Source organism: Scyliorhinus canicula, chromosome 22, assembly GCF_902713615.1.
Source record: "Scyliorhinus canicula chromosome 22, sScyCan1.1, whole genome shotgun sequence".
NCBI lineage: Eukaryota > Metazoa > Chordata > Chondrichthyes > Carcharhiniformes > Scyliorhinidae > Scyliorhinus > Scyliorhinus canicula.
Window position 1 is genome coordinate 9,653,283 of NC_052167.1, and position 16,063 is coordinate 9,669,345.

A 16,063-nucleotide genomic window follows, 5' to 3' on the forward strand; every position below is an offset into this window, starting at 1 on the left:
GCGCTGTTTTACTGGGGTTTCCAGAGTTACCCAGCAGGGGTACAGTGCTGTTTTACTGGGGTTTCCAGGGTTACCCAGCAGGGGTACAGCGCTGTTTTACTGGGGTTTCCAGAGTTACCCAGCAGGGGTACAGCGCTGTTTTACTGGGGTGATACGACCATCAACTCACATGAAACAAGGAGTGGAAGTAAACTGTGACTTTAATCGACTAGAACAGTGCCTGCCTGCGACTGCTCTGTTACGGAGAGCCGCCTACAGGGCTACTGCTCTTTATACCTCCCCTCAAGGGGAGGAGCCAGGGGCGGAGCCCACAAGGCACCAACATGACGCATCACAGGTAATACCTTACAATGGTCCATAGGTGGAGCCCTCATGGGCAACAGCGTGTTACAGTTACATACATGGTGAATGGTCAATGCAATACATTCACCACATGGGGTTTCCAGAGTTACCAGCAGGCGTACAGCGCTGTTTACTGGGGTTTCCAGGGTTACCCAGCAGGGGTACAGCGCTGTTTACTGGGGTTTCCAGGGTTACTCAGCAGGGGTACAGCGTGTTTTACTGGGGTTTCCAGGGTTACCCAGCAGGGGTACAGCGCTGTTTACTGGGGTTTCCAGGGTTACTCAGCAGGGGTACAGCGTGTTTTACTGGGGTTTCCAGGGTTACTCAGCAGGGGTACAGCGTGTTTTACTGGGGTTTCCAGGGTTACCCAGCAGGGGTACAGCGCTGTTTACTGGGGTTTCCAGGGTTACTCAGCAGGGGCAGAGTGCTGTTTACTGGGGTTTCCAGGGTTACTCAGCAGGGGTACAGCGTGTTTTACTGGGGTTTCCAGGGTTACTCAGCAGGGGTACAGCGTGTTTTACTGGGGTTTCCAGGGTTACCCAGCAGGGGTGCAGCGCTGTTTACTGGAGTTTCCAGGGTTACCCAGCAGGGGTACAGCGCTGTTTACTGGGGTTTTCAGGGTTACCCAGCAGGGGTACAGCGCTGTTTACTAGGGTTTCCAGGGTTACCTAGCAGGGGCAGAGTGCTGTTATTTGGGGGGAATTCCAAGCTTTCTCTTTCATATGATTTCTCTGAACCAGTGGTGGTCATTCCAGAACTTTCCATTCAACAAGACCCAGAGGTTAAACCCATTCTGGATTGCAGCCAATCAGCTGGAGTGTGCATCATACTACAGTACAGGACTGTGTTAATCACTGGTCTAACTCTCTCTGTCCTGTGTAGCTTATATCCCAGACCTGACCGATCAGAATGGCAGTGGAAATGTCCAAAATACCATTTAGTTTTTGAATGTGAGGTTGTGTGGCAGAGAAGGAGCTGACACGCCCTTTAATCCCGATGACGTTCAGTGAAATACAGCCATACACACAGCCATTGGGAATAATAGGCACTAAGATCTTCACCAGAACAAAAGAAAAGTTATTTGATAAAACAATACAAAATAGTTTCCATAAACCACTATGGGGGCAACTGACTATTTGGTTTCTAATTAAATGCTTTAAATAAATGCATATAAATAATTTCTCTTTTTTTCTTATTCTCTCCTTTGCCCAGTTTCACAATGTGATGAAAGTAGTTACCAGAATGTCACTTCCCTAAATCGCAGTCTCTGTACTGTTCCTGTCTCACCAGAAATGGCATCTCCTCGGCAGAAACCACTGGCAGAAATGCCGTATTTTCACTTGCACGCTCCTCACACTCGTTAATCAGTTCATAGTCCTCAGCCTTTCGACTGGCATATGCCAAGATCTGGATCTGTTGCTGTGCATTCTGAAGCAACATCTCCACTTGTTGGTGCTCTACTCCATGGACTGGGGTATTGGGTGCGCTGGCAGTAACCAACCCGGGATGAAGGGACTGAGAGTAAAGCTCAGGGCTGTCAGACACCGGATTCTTCATCTGGACCTGGACACAACTCTTCTCTCCCATCGATGGAGTTACAGGAACTGAGGCTGCCCAGCAGTGAGGAGCCACGTTTTTATCTTTGAACTCCAAAGCACAAAGCTGGATAGCTCGGAGGGAAGGTGCGGGATGCAGAACAGTAAGAGACGTTTCAGGAGATTTCCAACAAGTGACTGAAGGTCTAAAAAATGATAAGAATTGGTGAAAACAAATCAGAGAGTCAGCGATAAATGTTCACAGCGCGAAGGGACAATTAGCTGTTTAACACAGACTGGGAATCAACAAAACCAGGTACCTACCCTTTGTTGACTAAGCAATCCTTGGTTGAAGCTTGAATCTGGCTATCTGTACTGGGAGACCTTGAGTCTGGAGGTTCTACAACTGCACTCAGTGGACCCTGTGTTAAAGGTGCAGCTGGTCCTGGACTGACTTTCGATGACAATCTGCCCAGTTGCCTCGGACTAAGGGAGGAGGATGGACAATACCTGTGGGAAATTAGAGTGGCCACACAATATTTAAATGAGTGATTAATCCCTTGGGTCCAAACTGTGGCAAAGTGCAGAAAATGATGGAATGCTGGAATTTCTGTCCCAATGGCAACAGCCCCCCAATATTGCCCTGCGGCACTGTGTTCTGTCCCAGCCCCTGTGAGTTTGGTGACACTGTCTGTGCTGTTTAACTCCAGGAATGTGCCATTGTTGTTGCCAGAGTGCTGGAATTTCTCATCGCCTCCCTGATCCACCAGGTCCAAGATGATGTACAGAGGGTGAGGAGGGAGGGAGAGGTCTGAGGGGTAAGAGAGTTGCTGACTATATTGGGTATGTCCACTACGCTTTGGGCCTTTGCTGTTCATTCTACAACTTTCTGCAACTTTCAAACTGCAAATCACAAAATGCAGGATAACAGTGAGAATTCCGAAGGTTTGTCACGAGAGGTTACAAACAGTTCTGGGTCATTACTTTGTGAATCTTCATCATCATCACCTGTGAACCATTGTCCAGGAAGTGAGAAGCAGTGGGCTGGATTCTCCGATTTGGAGACTATGTCCCCATGCTGGCGTGGGAACGGTGGGAAACTGGCGCAAAGCAGCTACCGATTCCCTGTTTTGCTGGGGGCTAGCAGGACGGCAGCGTAGAGCACCGGGCTCCAGTTGCCGATACGTCCCAGAGAATTGCCAGATCCATGGCCGCGCATGTGCATGGCGGACCTGGCCCACGAAATAGTCCCCCCCTCTGGATGGCCCACGACCGCCCCCAGCCCCGAATAATGTCCCCCCCGTGCCCTCAGATCACCCCTGCCCCGACTGTGGAGGCGCGGGACTGAGTCCTCAGCCACCACGCTGGGTTCCTGATGGGTGAGACCATACGTGTCCTGCGCCGTCGGGAACCCGGCCTGTCGGGGGCGAAGCAGCGGGGGGGGGGGGGGGGGGGGCTCAGGCAATGGCCAGTACGCTGCTTTGGAGGGGGCAGAGCCTCACGAAAGCGGCGCCGCCCCCGATTGGGTTGGGAATTGTGATTCTCAGGCCGTTCGCCCAATGCGGTTTCGGAGTCAGCGACCGGAGAATACAGCCCAGTGTCTTTCTTTACATCACAATAACAAGCCAAAGCCATTTAAAACGGAATTCACTCCCTTAGACTTTCTAATTGAGACTAAATCACCATCAGAAAATGACTCTTGCTCCCTGACTGCCCAGACTCGAGATCCTGTTTGCAGTGTGTTGATTTGCCAAATGTCCGAACAATTGTTTTCTCAATTGCCAGTCTAATTCTACCGATGATATTTACTATTCTTTCTTGTTCTTATTTTTACCCTGTATTGTTTGATTGAAAACTGCTTCTTGGGATGAGGCCAGCTACTTGCAGAATGACACATGTCTGGTGAGGTGTCCAGGTGAAGAGGACCAGTTATCAGGGTATGAGCTGCATGAGGTGAATTGTGCAGAGACTGTTAACCAGGTAACTGATTGTTACCTGGTACACCCTGGTTCTCCTTGTACACCCAGAGAGTACAGGACCTGCAATGTGTCCCACTGACTTTCAACTCCCATCTTCGACGCCACAACCCCTGGCGACGACCGACAAATACCCCAAATTAAACATGAAGTATAAGAAATTTAACAGCACCAGGTTAAAGTCAGGTGAACTGACTTCACCTGATGAAGGAGCAGCGCTCCGAAAGCTTCTGATTTCAAATAAACCTGTTGGACTTTAACTTGGTGTTGTGAGACTTTATATGGGCGGCACGGTAGCACAGTGGTTAGCACTGGTGCTTCACAGCTCCAGGGTCCCAGGTTTGATTCCCGGCTTGGGTCACTGTCTGTGTGGAGTCTGCACGATCTCCCCGCATCTGCGTGGGTTTCCTCTGGGTGCTCCGATTTCCTCCCACAAGTCCCAAAAGACGTGTTGTTAGGTGAATTGGACATCCTGAATTCTCCCTCTGTGTACCCAAACGGGTGCCAGAATGTGGCGACTAGGGGTTTTTCACAGTAACTTCATTGCAGTGATAATGTAAGCCTTCTTCATAATTTAATAATCTTTATTGTCACAAGTAGGCTTACATTGCACTGCAATGATGTTATTGTGAAAATCCCCTCGTCGCCACATTCCGGCACCTGTTCGGGTATACGGAGGGAGAATTCAGAATGTCCAATTCACCTAACAGCATGTCTTTCGGGACTTGTGGGAGGAAACCGGAGCATCCGGAGGAACCCCACGCAGACACGGGGAGAACGTGCAGACTCCAGACAGTGACCCAAGCCAGGAATCGAACCTGGGAACCTGGAGCTGTGAAGCAACAGTGCTAACCACTGTGCTACCGTGCCACCCACTTGCGACAATAATAAAGATTATTAATATTACTGTGCCCATTCCAGTCCAGCGCCGGCATCTCCACATTTTGAAGTATGATGAAAACTGAAAATATATTTGTCCTGATATCTACCGCCATTGACAGTACCAATCAGAGATTATCATAGAATTTAAAGTACAGAAGGAGGCCATTCGGCCCATCGAGTCTGCACCGGCTCTTGGAAAGAGCGCCCTACCCAAGGTCAACACCTCCACCCTATCCCCATAACCCAGTAACCCCACCCAACACTAAGAGCAATTTTGGTCACTAAGGGTAATTTATCATGGCCAACCCACCTAACCTGCACATCTTTGGACTGTGGGAGGAAACCGGAGCACCCTGAGGAAACCCACGCACACACAGGGAGGATGTGCAGACTCCGCACAGACAGTGACCTAAGTCGGAATCGAACCTGGGACCTTGGAGCTGTGAAACAATTGCGCTATCCACAATGCTACCGTGCTGCTTCACGCTATAACTAACCTCATGGTTTACCAGTCCTGGGAGTGTTTGATGGGGTCAGTGTAGATGGAGCTTTCCTCTGTATCTAACCCTGTGCTATACCTGTTCTGGGAGAGTTTGTTGGGGACAGTGTAGATGGAGCTTTCCTCTGGATCTAACCTCGTGCTGTACCTGTCCTTAGAGTGTTTGATGGAGACAGTGTAGAGGGAGCTTTCCTCTGTATCTAACCCCGTGCTGTACCTGTCCTTAGAGTGTTTGATGGGGACAGTGTAGAGGGAGCTTTCCTCTGCATCTAACCCCGTGCTGTACTTGTCCTGGGAGTGTTTGATGGGGACAGTGTAGAGGGAGCTTTACTCTGTATCTAATCCCGTGCTGTACCTGTCCTGGGAGTGTTTGATGGGGTGTGTAGATGGAGCTTTACTCTGTATCTAACCCTGTGCTGTACCTGTCCTGGGAGTGTTTGATAGGGACAGTGTAGAGGGAGCTTTACTCTGTATCTAACCCCGTGCTGTACCTGTCCTGAGAGTATTTGATGGGGACAGTGTCGAGGAAGCTTTACTCTGTATCTAATCGTGCTGTACCTGTCCTGGGAGTGTTTGATGGAGACAGTGTCGAGGGAGCTTTACTCTGTATCTAACCCCGTGCTGTACCTGTCCTGGGAGTGTTTGATGGGGACAGTGTAGAGGGAGCTTTACTCTGTATCTAACTCCGTGCTGTACCTGTCCTGGGAGTGTTTGGTGGGGACAGTGTAGACGGAGCTTTACTCTGTATCTAACCCCGTGCTGTACCTGTCCTGGGAGTGTTTGATGGAGACAGTGTCGAGGGAGCTTTACTCTGTATTTAACCCATGTTATACTTGCCCTAAGAAATAGGGACAGTATGGAAGGAATTTTAAAATCAGGAACTTTCCTTTAAATGTTTTGAGTGTTGCTGAAAAAAGAGACATGTTGAAGTTTCTCATCTTGCACTCATTAGGACATTTGAATACCGATATAAGGGGAAAACAACAATTTACACTGTACGAAAAGGAAATGCTAATTTGATGGCAATTGGACTCTGGTTGGTCGACACATTGCCATGGAGGATGTACCAGTTGATGGTGACTGACAGATAACTGCCAACCATTGTTTGAAATTTAAACCAAGCTGCTTGACCCTGTTATGGGCAAGGGTTTAGAGAACCCCAAAGTGTATCATGGAGTTCACCTGACCCACAACTTTGAATAGATTATGGTATGGGGAGCACCCAGCCCACTCTACAGGTGTGGTACAGCAGAAATGGAAAAGTATTTTTTAAAAGAAAAACAATGTTTATTCTCTGAACTCAAGTTAACCTTTTTAAAACATACAGTGAACAACTTAGCAACCATTGATTCAAATACAACTCCCAAAGACTACAACACTAAGTAATCATTTAAGCTTTCCTTTAAACACCCATACGACTTAAAAACACCTTTCACCAGAAGCACATCAGGTTAAAGTCATGACTGAAAACATTTATAATTCTGAATTCACCAAATGATCAAGAGATAGTCTTTTTATGGCAGAGAGAACAGCAGTACACCTGCTCTGTCTGGCTTCAGCTCCAACACTGAAAACAAAACTAAAACACACCCCGCAGCCTGCTCAAAAATGAAAGTAAAAAGCTGACAAAAACCCAGCTCCACCCACTCTCTGACATCACTGCAGTAGTAAACACCCATTTCTTAAAGGTACTCTCACTACAGATATTTATATGCACACCCATTTATAAACATCCATTTCTTAAAGGTATTCTCACATGACACCTACCCCCAAGAAAAAATAAATAAACCATCAATTTCAAGATGGTTTCATTTTTCACCTTTCCACTATCCTTTAAGAAATGCACACTATAAATATACCTTTTTGTTGCAAAGAAAACACACGCAAACAGGTATAATAATATAGTCCATTTTTATTCTTCTTCCTCCAACTGAAATCCTTCTCGATTGACAGTCTCTTTGAACAAGAAGGTCTCTGCACGATCCGTCCATTTCTCTACCCTCAGCATTTCTCCTTAAAGTCAGATACTTTAGTTCAATCTGATCACAGAGTCCCTTGTAATTCTCCGACACGAGAATTGGTTATTACAGCTTTCAGGCAGTCAAATGCATGTTGAAAGTCCGCTTTCCACTGAAATTTTAGATGTTCAGCAAGTCCATAAGTGGAGCAACCATGCTACAAAACCTTTGCACAAATGTTCATCAAATCCACTCATGCCAAAAAATCACATTATTTCCCTTTGTCTCGAGGGTGTTGAAAACTCCTCAACAACTGTTGGTTTCACATCCTGTGTCACCATTAAACCCTGTCCGATTGTATGGCCAAGGAAAGTGACTTGTCCTTTTCCAAATTCACTTTTGGCTAGGTCTATCACCAGACCTGTCTCCTGAAGTCGATCAAATAACTCCATCAGATGTTTTAAATGTTCTGTCCATGTCTGGCTGAAAATTACCAGATCGATGTCTACCGCACAATTGGGTAATCCTGAAACGACTTTGTTAGTTAACCATTGAAATGAGGCTAGGGCGTTTTTCATGACAAATGGCATCACTTTGAATTGGTCTATATCATCTGGAGTCACAAAAGCTGAAATCTCCTTCGCCCTTTCGGATAAAGGTACCTGCCAGAAATCTTTAAGTATATCCAGTTTGGAAATAAAAGCTGATTGTCCCACTTTCTCAATGCAATCCTCCAAATGTGGGATTAACTGCATTAACCTTTCTATAGTCCACATACAACCATTGGGTACCGCCTGGTTTAGGTACCCATCACTATGGGTGAGCTCCATTGGCTGCAACCCACTTCAATTAAAATTTTGAAGCATACTCTCAATCTCTTTGTTAATCTGTGCCAATTTTAATGGGTTAAGTTGATATGGATGTTGTTTGATTGGAACAGCATTTCCCACATCTACATCATGTATAACCATTTTAGTACTTCCCAATTTATCTCTACAAACTTGCCCACGTGATATCAATAACTCTTTTAGGTCAGTTTGTTTTTCCTCTGGAAGGTAACTCAACAATTTATTCCAATTTTTAAGAACATCCTAATTTTCCAAGTTAATTGGAGGTATGTCAAATTCACAGTCATCTGGATTTAGTTCATCACTTTGAGTTAGAATCATTAAAACCTCCTCCTTTTTCTCTCCTTCCCTTTCAAATTACCTTTTAAGCATATTCACATGACACACTCGGTGAGTCTTCCTTCTATCTGGCATTTTTATCAAATAATTCACCTCCGTTCATTTCCTTTCAATCTGATAAGGTCCACAAAACCTAGCTTTTAGAGGTTCACCTACCACTGGTAACAACACTAAAACTTTATCTCCACTGGCAAAACTACGAACTTTGGATTTCTTGTCCGCTACCCGTTTCATCACATTTTGTGCAACTTTTAAATGTTGTCCAGCCAATTCACCTGCTCTATTTAATCGTTCCCTAAAATTTGACATGTAATCCAATTTAATCGTTCCCTAAAATTTGACATGTAATCCAATCGTGTAATTTCTGATTTCTCACTCACCAATTTTTCCTTAATCAATTTAAGTGGTCCTCTTACCTCATAACCGAAAATTAGTTCAAATGGACTAAATTTGGTTGACTCATTAGGTGCATCCCTAATTGGAAACTGTATGAATGGAATTCCTTTATCCCAATCCTCTGGATAATCATGACAATAAGCCCTCAACATTGTCTTTAATGTCTGATGCCACTTTTCTAACGCTCCCTGCGATTCTGGATGGTACGCAGTTGATTTAAATTGTTTTATTCCGAAGCTATCCATAACTTCTTTGAATAACTCAAGGTAAAATTTGATCCTTGATCTGATTGTATTTCTGTGGGTAGTCCATATCTAGTAAAGAATTTAAGTAACTCCTCCACAATCTTTTTAGCTGTAATATTTCGTATTGGAATGGCCTCTGGAAAGCTAGTGGACGCATCCATTATAGTCAAAAGATAGTGGGCGCGATTCTCCGCTGCTCACGACGGGTCGGAGAATAGCGGGAGGGCCTTCCCGACATTTTTCCCGACCTCCCGCTATTCTCCCCCCCCCACGGCCGCACCACGACACGAAACGCTGCTCGCCATTTTTTACGGCGAACAGCAATTCTCCCCAGGCCGATGGGCCGAGTTCCCAGGCCTTTACAGCTATTTTCACGAACGCAAACACACCTGCTCTCACCGTTCGTGAAAACGGCCGCAAAGTGCCGTCCCGGACAACCATGGCACCGATTGGCACGGCCGCACCACGGCCGTGCCAAGGGTGGCATGGGCCTGCGATCGGTGGGCATCGATCGCGGGTATTGGACCCGCTGCCCGCGATCGGTGCCCACCGATCGCAGGCCCATGCCACCCTTGGAACTATTTGTTCCTCCGCCGCCCCGCAGGATCAGTCCGCGGGGCGGCTGAGGGGCATGACGTCCCGCGCATGCGTGGGTTTGACGCATATGCGTGATGACGTCATCCGTGCATGCGCGGGTTGGAGCCGTCCAACCCACGCATGCGCCGCTGACATCATCGTGCGTGTCAGCCGCCGTGACGCTTGGCACGCGGGTTTAGCGATGGTCGCTAAGCCCGCGATGCCGTGCTTCACGGGGCCCCGCTGCTAGCCCCACCCAGGGGGGAGAATCAGGTCCCGGGAGGGGGCGCGGAGGCTGTCGTGAAACACGGCCAGTTTCACGGCAGCCTTTAAACTCGCCACATTTGCGGAGAATCGCGCCCATAGATTCCCACTTTTCATTTTAGGAAGCGGTCCTACACAATCAATTAGGTTCCTTGTAAAAGGTTCCTTGAATGCTGGAATGGGTATTAAGGGCGCTGGTTTTATCACTGCTTGAGGTTTCCCTATCACTTGATACTTGTGACATGATTGACAAAATTTAACTACATCTTTATGTAGTCCAGGCCAATAAAAATGTTTCTGGATTTTAGGTTGGCTGAGTTTTCCTTATTCTCAAATGACCTCCCACTGGTCATGTGCAATTCGCAACATCTCTTTTCTATACCCTATCGGCAATACTACTTGATGAACTTCTGCCCACTTTTCAAACACCTGCATATGTAAAGGTCTCTCCATTTTGTCATCAAGACATCACTTTTACGGTAAGAACACTCAGGTATACACTCAGATTTTTCTTCCGTATGTGCTTTCTGATACATCCATTTTATTTCTCCATCATTTTGTTGTAACTCCGCCAATTTTCCTGAACTAAAAATATCCGCCTGTTCTTGTTCTTTTACAATCTCTAATCAAAAATCATTTTCATCTTTACTCTTTGATTTCTCCTCTTGTCTTTACCTGTGACTTTGCAACCTTGTTACTACACAAATTGGAATAATCCCAGGATATTCATCCTTCAACACTTCAGCTGTCTGCTTTTCCACTGGTTTATCAACCGCAGTAGGCATCTCTCCCACCTGCGATCCAGCTATATCATTACCCAAGATAAACTGTAATCCTGGACAATATAGTTTCTCCTACTACCACTTCACCACTCTTCACTGGACTTTCCAACCTTACCTTATATAATGGAACACTACTCCTCTTCCCCTGAATTACACATATTACCACCTTTTCTGGCAACATTCTTCTCAAACTACATAACTCCTCATTAAAGATTGACTAGCTCCCGTATCTCTTAAAATAGTGTACCCAATTCATTTTTTCTAATTAAGGAGCAACTTAGCGTAGCCAATCCACCTGCCTGCACATCTTTGGGTTGTGGGGGCGAAACCCACGCAAACACAGGGAGAATGTGCAAACTCCACACGGACAGTGACCCAGAGCCGGGATCGCACCTGGGACCTCGGCGCCGTGATGCGCCGTGATGCAGCAATGCTAACCACTGTGCCACCGTGCTGCCCCCAGAAGTAAATTATTTAAAGAGATATGGCACCTTCTTATCAATCACCTCTTGATCAGGCTGTACAATCTTTTGCACCTCCTTCGCTTCACTTGGGCTTTCATTTACCGCTTTAACAATGCCCCACTGTCATCTCCTGTTTTACCACATCAGCCTTCCCAGTGCTTTTCTTCAACCACCAACACTGTGACTTTACATGGCCTAGTTTATTAGAGTGAAAACATTTGAAACTTTTCATGTGTTTTCCAACCTCCTGGATTTCTTTTTAAATCTGAGGTGTACTATCCTTATTATCTCCCGTCAGATCACCTTTATCTTTACCACTTGAGTATTTCTCATGTCCCCAGTTTCTATCCCTCACAGGCTGAAATTGATGTCAGAAACCAAGCTTTGATTTATGAACTAATTCATAATCATCTGCCATTTCTGCTGCTAATCTCGCAGTTTTAACCCTCTGCTCTTCCACATGAGTTCTCACTACATCAGGAATTGAATTTTAAAACTCCTCCAAAAGTATAATTTCTCTGAGAGCTTCATACGTTTGGTCTATTTTCAAAGCCCTTATCCACCTATCAAAATTACTCTGAGCCTTTCAAACTCCATGTATGTTTGACCAAATTCTTTCCTTAAATTTCTAAACCTTTGTCTGTAAGCTTCAGGCACTAGTTCTTATACACCTAAGATGGATTTTTTTCACCTCCCCAAATGTCCCAGATACCTTCCCCTGGTAGTGATGCAAACACTTCACTCACCCTGCCTATCAGCTTTGTTTGAATCAGTAATACCCACATGTCTTGTGGCCATTTCATTTGTTTAGCTACCTTCTCAAATGAAATGAAAAAGGCTTCCACCTCCTTCTCGTCAAACATTGGCAATGCTTGGACATATTTTAATAGATCCCACCAAGCCTTAGACTGTGACGCTCTTTCTCACTATCTTCATCACGATCATCCAACTGTACGTTTCCCTTTATGTCTGCCAATTTTAACTGACTGTCATGTTTCATGGCCATTTTATGAAGTTCAAACTCTCTCTATCTTTTTCCCTGATCTGTATCTCCTTTTCTCTTTCTTTATGTTCTGCTTGGATTCTTCTTTCTCTCCTTTCTTCTCTCTCCTTCCCCCCCCCCTCTCTCTTTCTCTTTCCGCTCTATCTCTTCCTCTTTCTGCTCTCTCTCTCTCTTTCTTTTTCCTCTCTTTTGTATTCAAGCTGCTTTAATTCTTTCTCATATTCCATTTGTTTAATTTGTAACTGAATTTTTGCCATTTACAATGGGTCAGACTGTATCTCAGGCAACTTTAAATGCTTCGCCACCACCATAATTACCTTGTCTTTTCGCATTTTGTCAGGTAATGTTAACTGCAATGTTTTTGCCAAATCTAACAGTCTGCTTTTATTCTCTGTCGGTAAGGTACTGCGTGTGACCGTCTCCACCTCCACCTCTGAAAGAGCCATTGTCCACAATGCACTCCCTACTTAAGCTGAAATACCACACCTGAAAAGCAACCACAATTTGCTCACTCCTCACTGTCCTTAAATTCACAAAGCCAATCCAATAGATAGACTTTTATCCCGGACATGCCCCCAATTTGTTCTGGGCCAGGGTTTAGAGAACCCCAAAGTGTATCATGGAGTTCACCTGACCCACGACTTTTAATAGATTGTGGTATGGGAAGCACACGGCCCACTCTACAGGAGTGGTACAGCAGAAATGGAAAAGTATTTTTCAAAAGCAAAACAATGTTTATTCTATGAACTCAAGTTAACCTTTTTAAAACATACAGTGAACATCTTAGCAACCATTGATTCAAATACAACCCCCAAAGACTACAACACTAAGTAATCATTTAAGCTTTCCTTTAAACATCCATACAACTTTAAAACACCTTTTACCAGAAGCACATCAGGTTAGAGTCACTACTGAAAACATTTAGAATTCTGAATGCACCAAATGATCAAGAGATGACAGAGAGAACAGCAGTACACCTGCTTGGTCTGGCTTCAGCTCCAACACTGAAAATGAAACTAAAACGCATCCTGCAGCCTGCTCAAAAACAAAAGTAAAACGCTGACAGACAGCCCAGCTCCACCCACTCTCTGACATCACTGCAGTAGTAAACACCCATTTCTTAAAGGTACTCTCACTACAGATATTTATATACACACCGATTTATAAACACCCATTTCTTAAAGGTACTCTGACATGACAACCCTGATTGATCAAGGCATTGCTCTGGGGAATGAATTTGCAAATGATGATTTACGCAAGGTGGCAGATCTGAAGCGCCATGATCTGCCAAACGCTGCAGATACTGGTATTCTTGCAAAGTGTCTTGATGAGTGCTGGATGAAAAGCTTTGACATGTCTCTTTTTCCAGCAACTATCACTAATACGTATAAATGTATTGGTTGAGTTCTGTTTGGATATTTCCAACTTTGTGCTACCTTTGCAGTTTGCCTTTTGGGTTGGTCGATGCTGATGTGTCAGTTGGGGAGGATCCAGGACCTGAAAACTTTGATTCCAGAATTTTGCATCTTCCTTCCCCAATGTTGCTGCCTGACTTTGTGAACTGAAAAATAAAACATCAGATCAAAATCCAAGAGTTATTTATCAAATGGCTCCACATTCCGTGCCCGTTTCCTGACATGACTGGGTAACTGCACTGAACAAGGAACATTCAGTTATATTGACAACAATGTCCCGCATTCTGGGCGAAATTCTCCCAAAACGGGAGAAATCGTCAAACTGCCGTAAAACCCGGGCGGGTTTTACGGCATCGCGCCCCTTCCCGACGGGGGACCGATTCTGGTCCCCCGTCGGGGCTAGCAGCCCGACGTCGGAGGCTCCGACAAGTCGGGTTTAACGAAAATCGTTAAGCCCGCTTGTCGGACTTAGCGCCGGCTGACGCGTCATATGACGTCAGCCGCGCATGCGCAGGTGGGCAGATTCCACCCGCGCATGCGCGGGTGACGTCATCGTGTTTTTGCGCGAAATCCGCGCATGCGCGGTCCGGGTTGCCCCTCAGCCGCCCCGCGTATTGATACTGCGGGGCGGCGGAAGGACAAATAGTGCGCGGGCATCGGGCCCGCTGCCCGCGATCGGTGGGCACCGATCGCGGGCCCATGGCACCCTTGGCACGGCCGTGGTACTGCCGTGCCAATCGGTGCCATGGTTATTTTTTTCCAGGTGGTCACGACGTTTTTACGAACGGCAGGACCAGGTGTGTTTGCCGTTCGTAAAAAGGTCGTAAAGGGCTGGGGCTTCGGCCCTTCTAACAGCTGTGAATCGCTGCCGGCCGTAAAAAAACGGCGGCAGCGATTCGTGTCGGGATTTCGGCGGGGGGGGGGAGAATAGCGGGAGGGCGTCAAAAAAGTCGGGAAGGCCCTCCCGCTATTCTCCCACCCGTCGTGGGGGGGGGAGAATTTCGCCCACAATTTTTAGGACCCCAGGTGATGGAAGTAGACAAGCAGAAATAGGCATTTTATTCCAATTGACCTTTGTGCAACTCCCCTTCCCTCTCGAAAATCCAAAACCTTATTTGCCTTGAAATCTTTAAACCTTTAAATCCATTTTTGGCTACATTTAATGCAAAATGGGAAGTAAATTGTTGACAGAATGGAGCATGCAGCAGGGTGAGATGCTTTCTGATTTCACTCACTTCCAGGAATATTGGAAGAAAATAGATAAAGTTTCAAAGTAGGGATTCTGAGCCAGATCTTTCTATGGTTCACTGCTGAGGGATGTTTGAGCAACAATTAGGAAACTGCAAAATCAGGACAGAGGTGTGGGTTCCAGCCAGCAACTGAATATCCATGCATTAACTGACTGCAGTTATTGTTGGTAGATCTTATAAAACCTCTTTAATTTAATTGGGAGCCATCCTGTCACAGGAACTGTCATTCATATAGCTGCATTCTGCTTACATTTTCCAGCTGTAACACATTCTGTTGTGGGTGATTTGTTGTGGACAGTTCAGAAGTGTTCAGACTGTAACTTTTCCCAAAGCGAATTTCCTTGGCCTGATCTCGGAGTTTTTGTCTTTGTTTCCTGTTATAATATAAAATGAAACAGTCTTATTGACACAATAAACTTCAATGAGAAAAGCCTGTCAGTAGTGGATCAGTGTCGATACTGCCTGTAAACTGTAGATCATCGAAACCTCTGTTGCCTGTGCACTAGCCTCTGTTGCCTGTGTACTAGTCTGTGCTGCCTGTGTACTAGCCTGTGCTGCCTGTGTACTAGTCTGTGCTGCCTGTGTACTAGCCTCTGTTGCCTGTGTACTAGCCTCTGTTGCCTGTGCACTAGCCTGTGCTGCCTGTGTACTAGCCTGTGCTGCCTGTGTACTAGCCTGTGCTGCCTGTGTACAAGCCTGTGCTGCCTGTGTACAAGCCTCTGTTGCCTGTGCACTAGCCTCTGTTGCCTGTGTACTAGCCTCTGTTGCCTGTGTACAAGCCTCTGTTGCCTGTGCACTAGCCTCTGTTGCCTGTGTACTAGCCTCTGTTGCCTGTGTACTAGCCTGTGCTGCCTGTGTACTAGCCTGTGCTGCCTGTGTACTAGCCTCTGTTGCCTGTGTACTAGCCTGTGCTGCCTGTGTACTAGCCTCTGTTGCCTGTGCACTAGCCTCTGTTGCCTGTGTACTAGCCTGTGCTGCCTGTGCACTAGCCTCTGTTGCCTGTGCACTAGCCTCTGTTGCCTGTGTACTAGCCTCTGTTGCCTGTGTACTAGCCTCTGTTGCCTGTGCACTAGCCTCTGTTGCCTGTGCACTAGCCTCTGTTGCCTGTGTACTAGCCTCTGTTGCCTGTGTACTAGCCTCTGTTGCCTGTGTACCCAGTGTGCACCGCCCCGTTCCCCTGGTGGGCTCGCTGACCTACATTGGCTCCCGTCCAAGCAACAGCTTCACTTTAAAACTCTCATCTTTGTTTTCAAATCCCTTAATGGCCTTGCCCTCTCTATCTCTGTATC

The 16,063-nt window shown here is 46.3% G+C and overlaps 1 protein-coding gene across 1 annotated transcript in view; it reads right to left on the reverse strand.

Moving 5' to 3' along the window:
- Positions 1 to 310: 310 nt before the first annotated feature.
- The window catches only part of LOC119956152 (pro-neuregulin-3, membrane-bound isoform-like), a 427,157-nt gene continuing 411,404 nt past the window's right edge, over positions 311 to 16,063 (reverse strand). The window contains 4 exon segments of the mRNA XM_038783065.1: positions 311 to 2,083; positions 2,202 to 2,387; positions 13,546 to 13,670; positions 15,025 to 15,148. Of these exon segments, the coding sequence (XP_038638993.1) occupies positions 1,588 to 2,083; positions 2,202 to 2,387; positions 13,546 to 13,670; positions 15,025 to 15,148 (931 nt within the window). The 3' untranslated portion in view covers positions 311 to 1,587.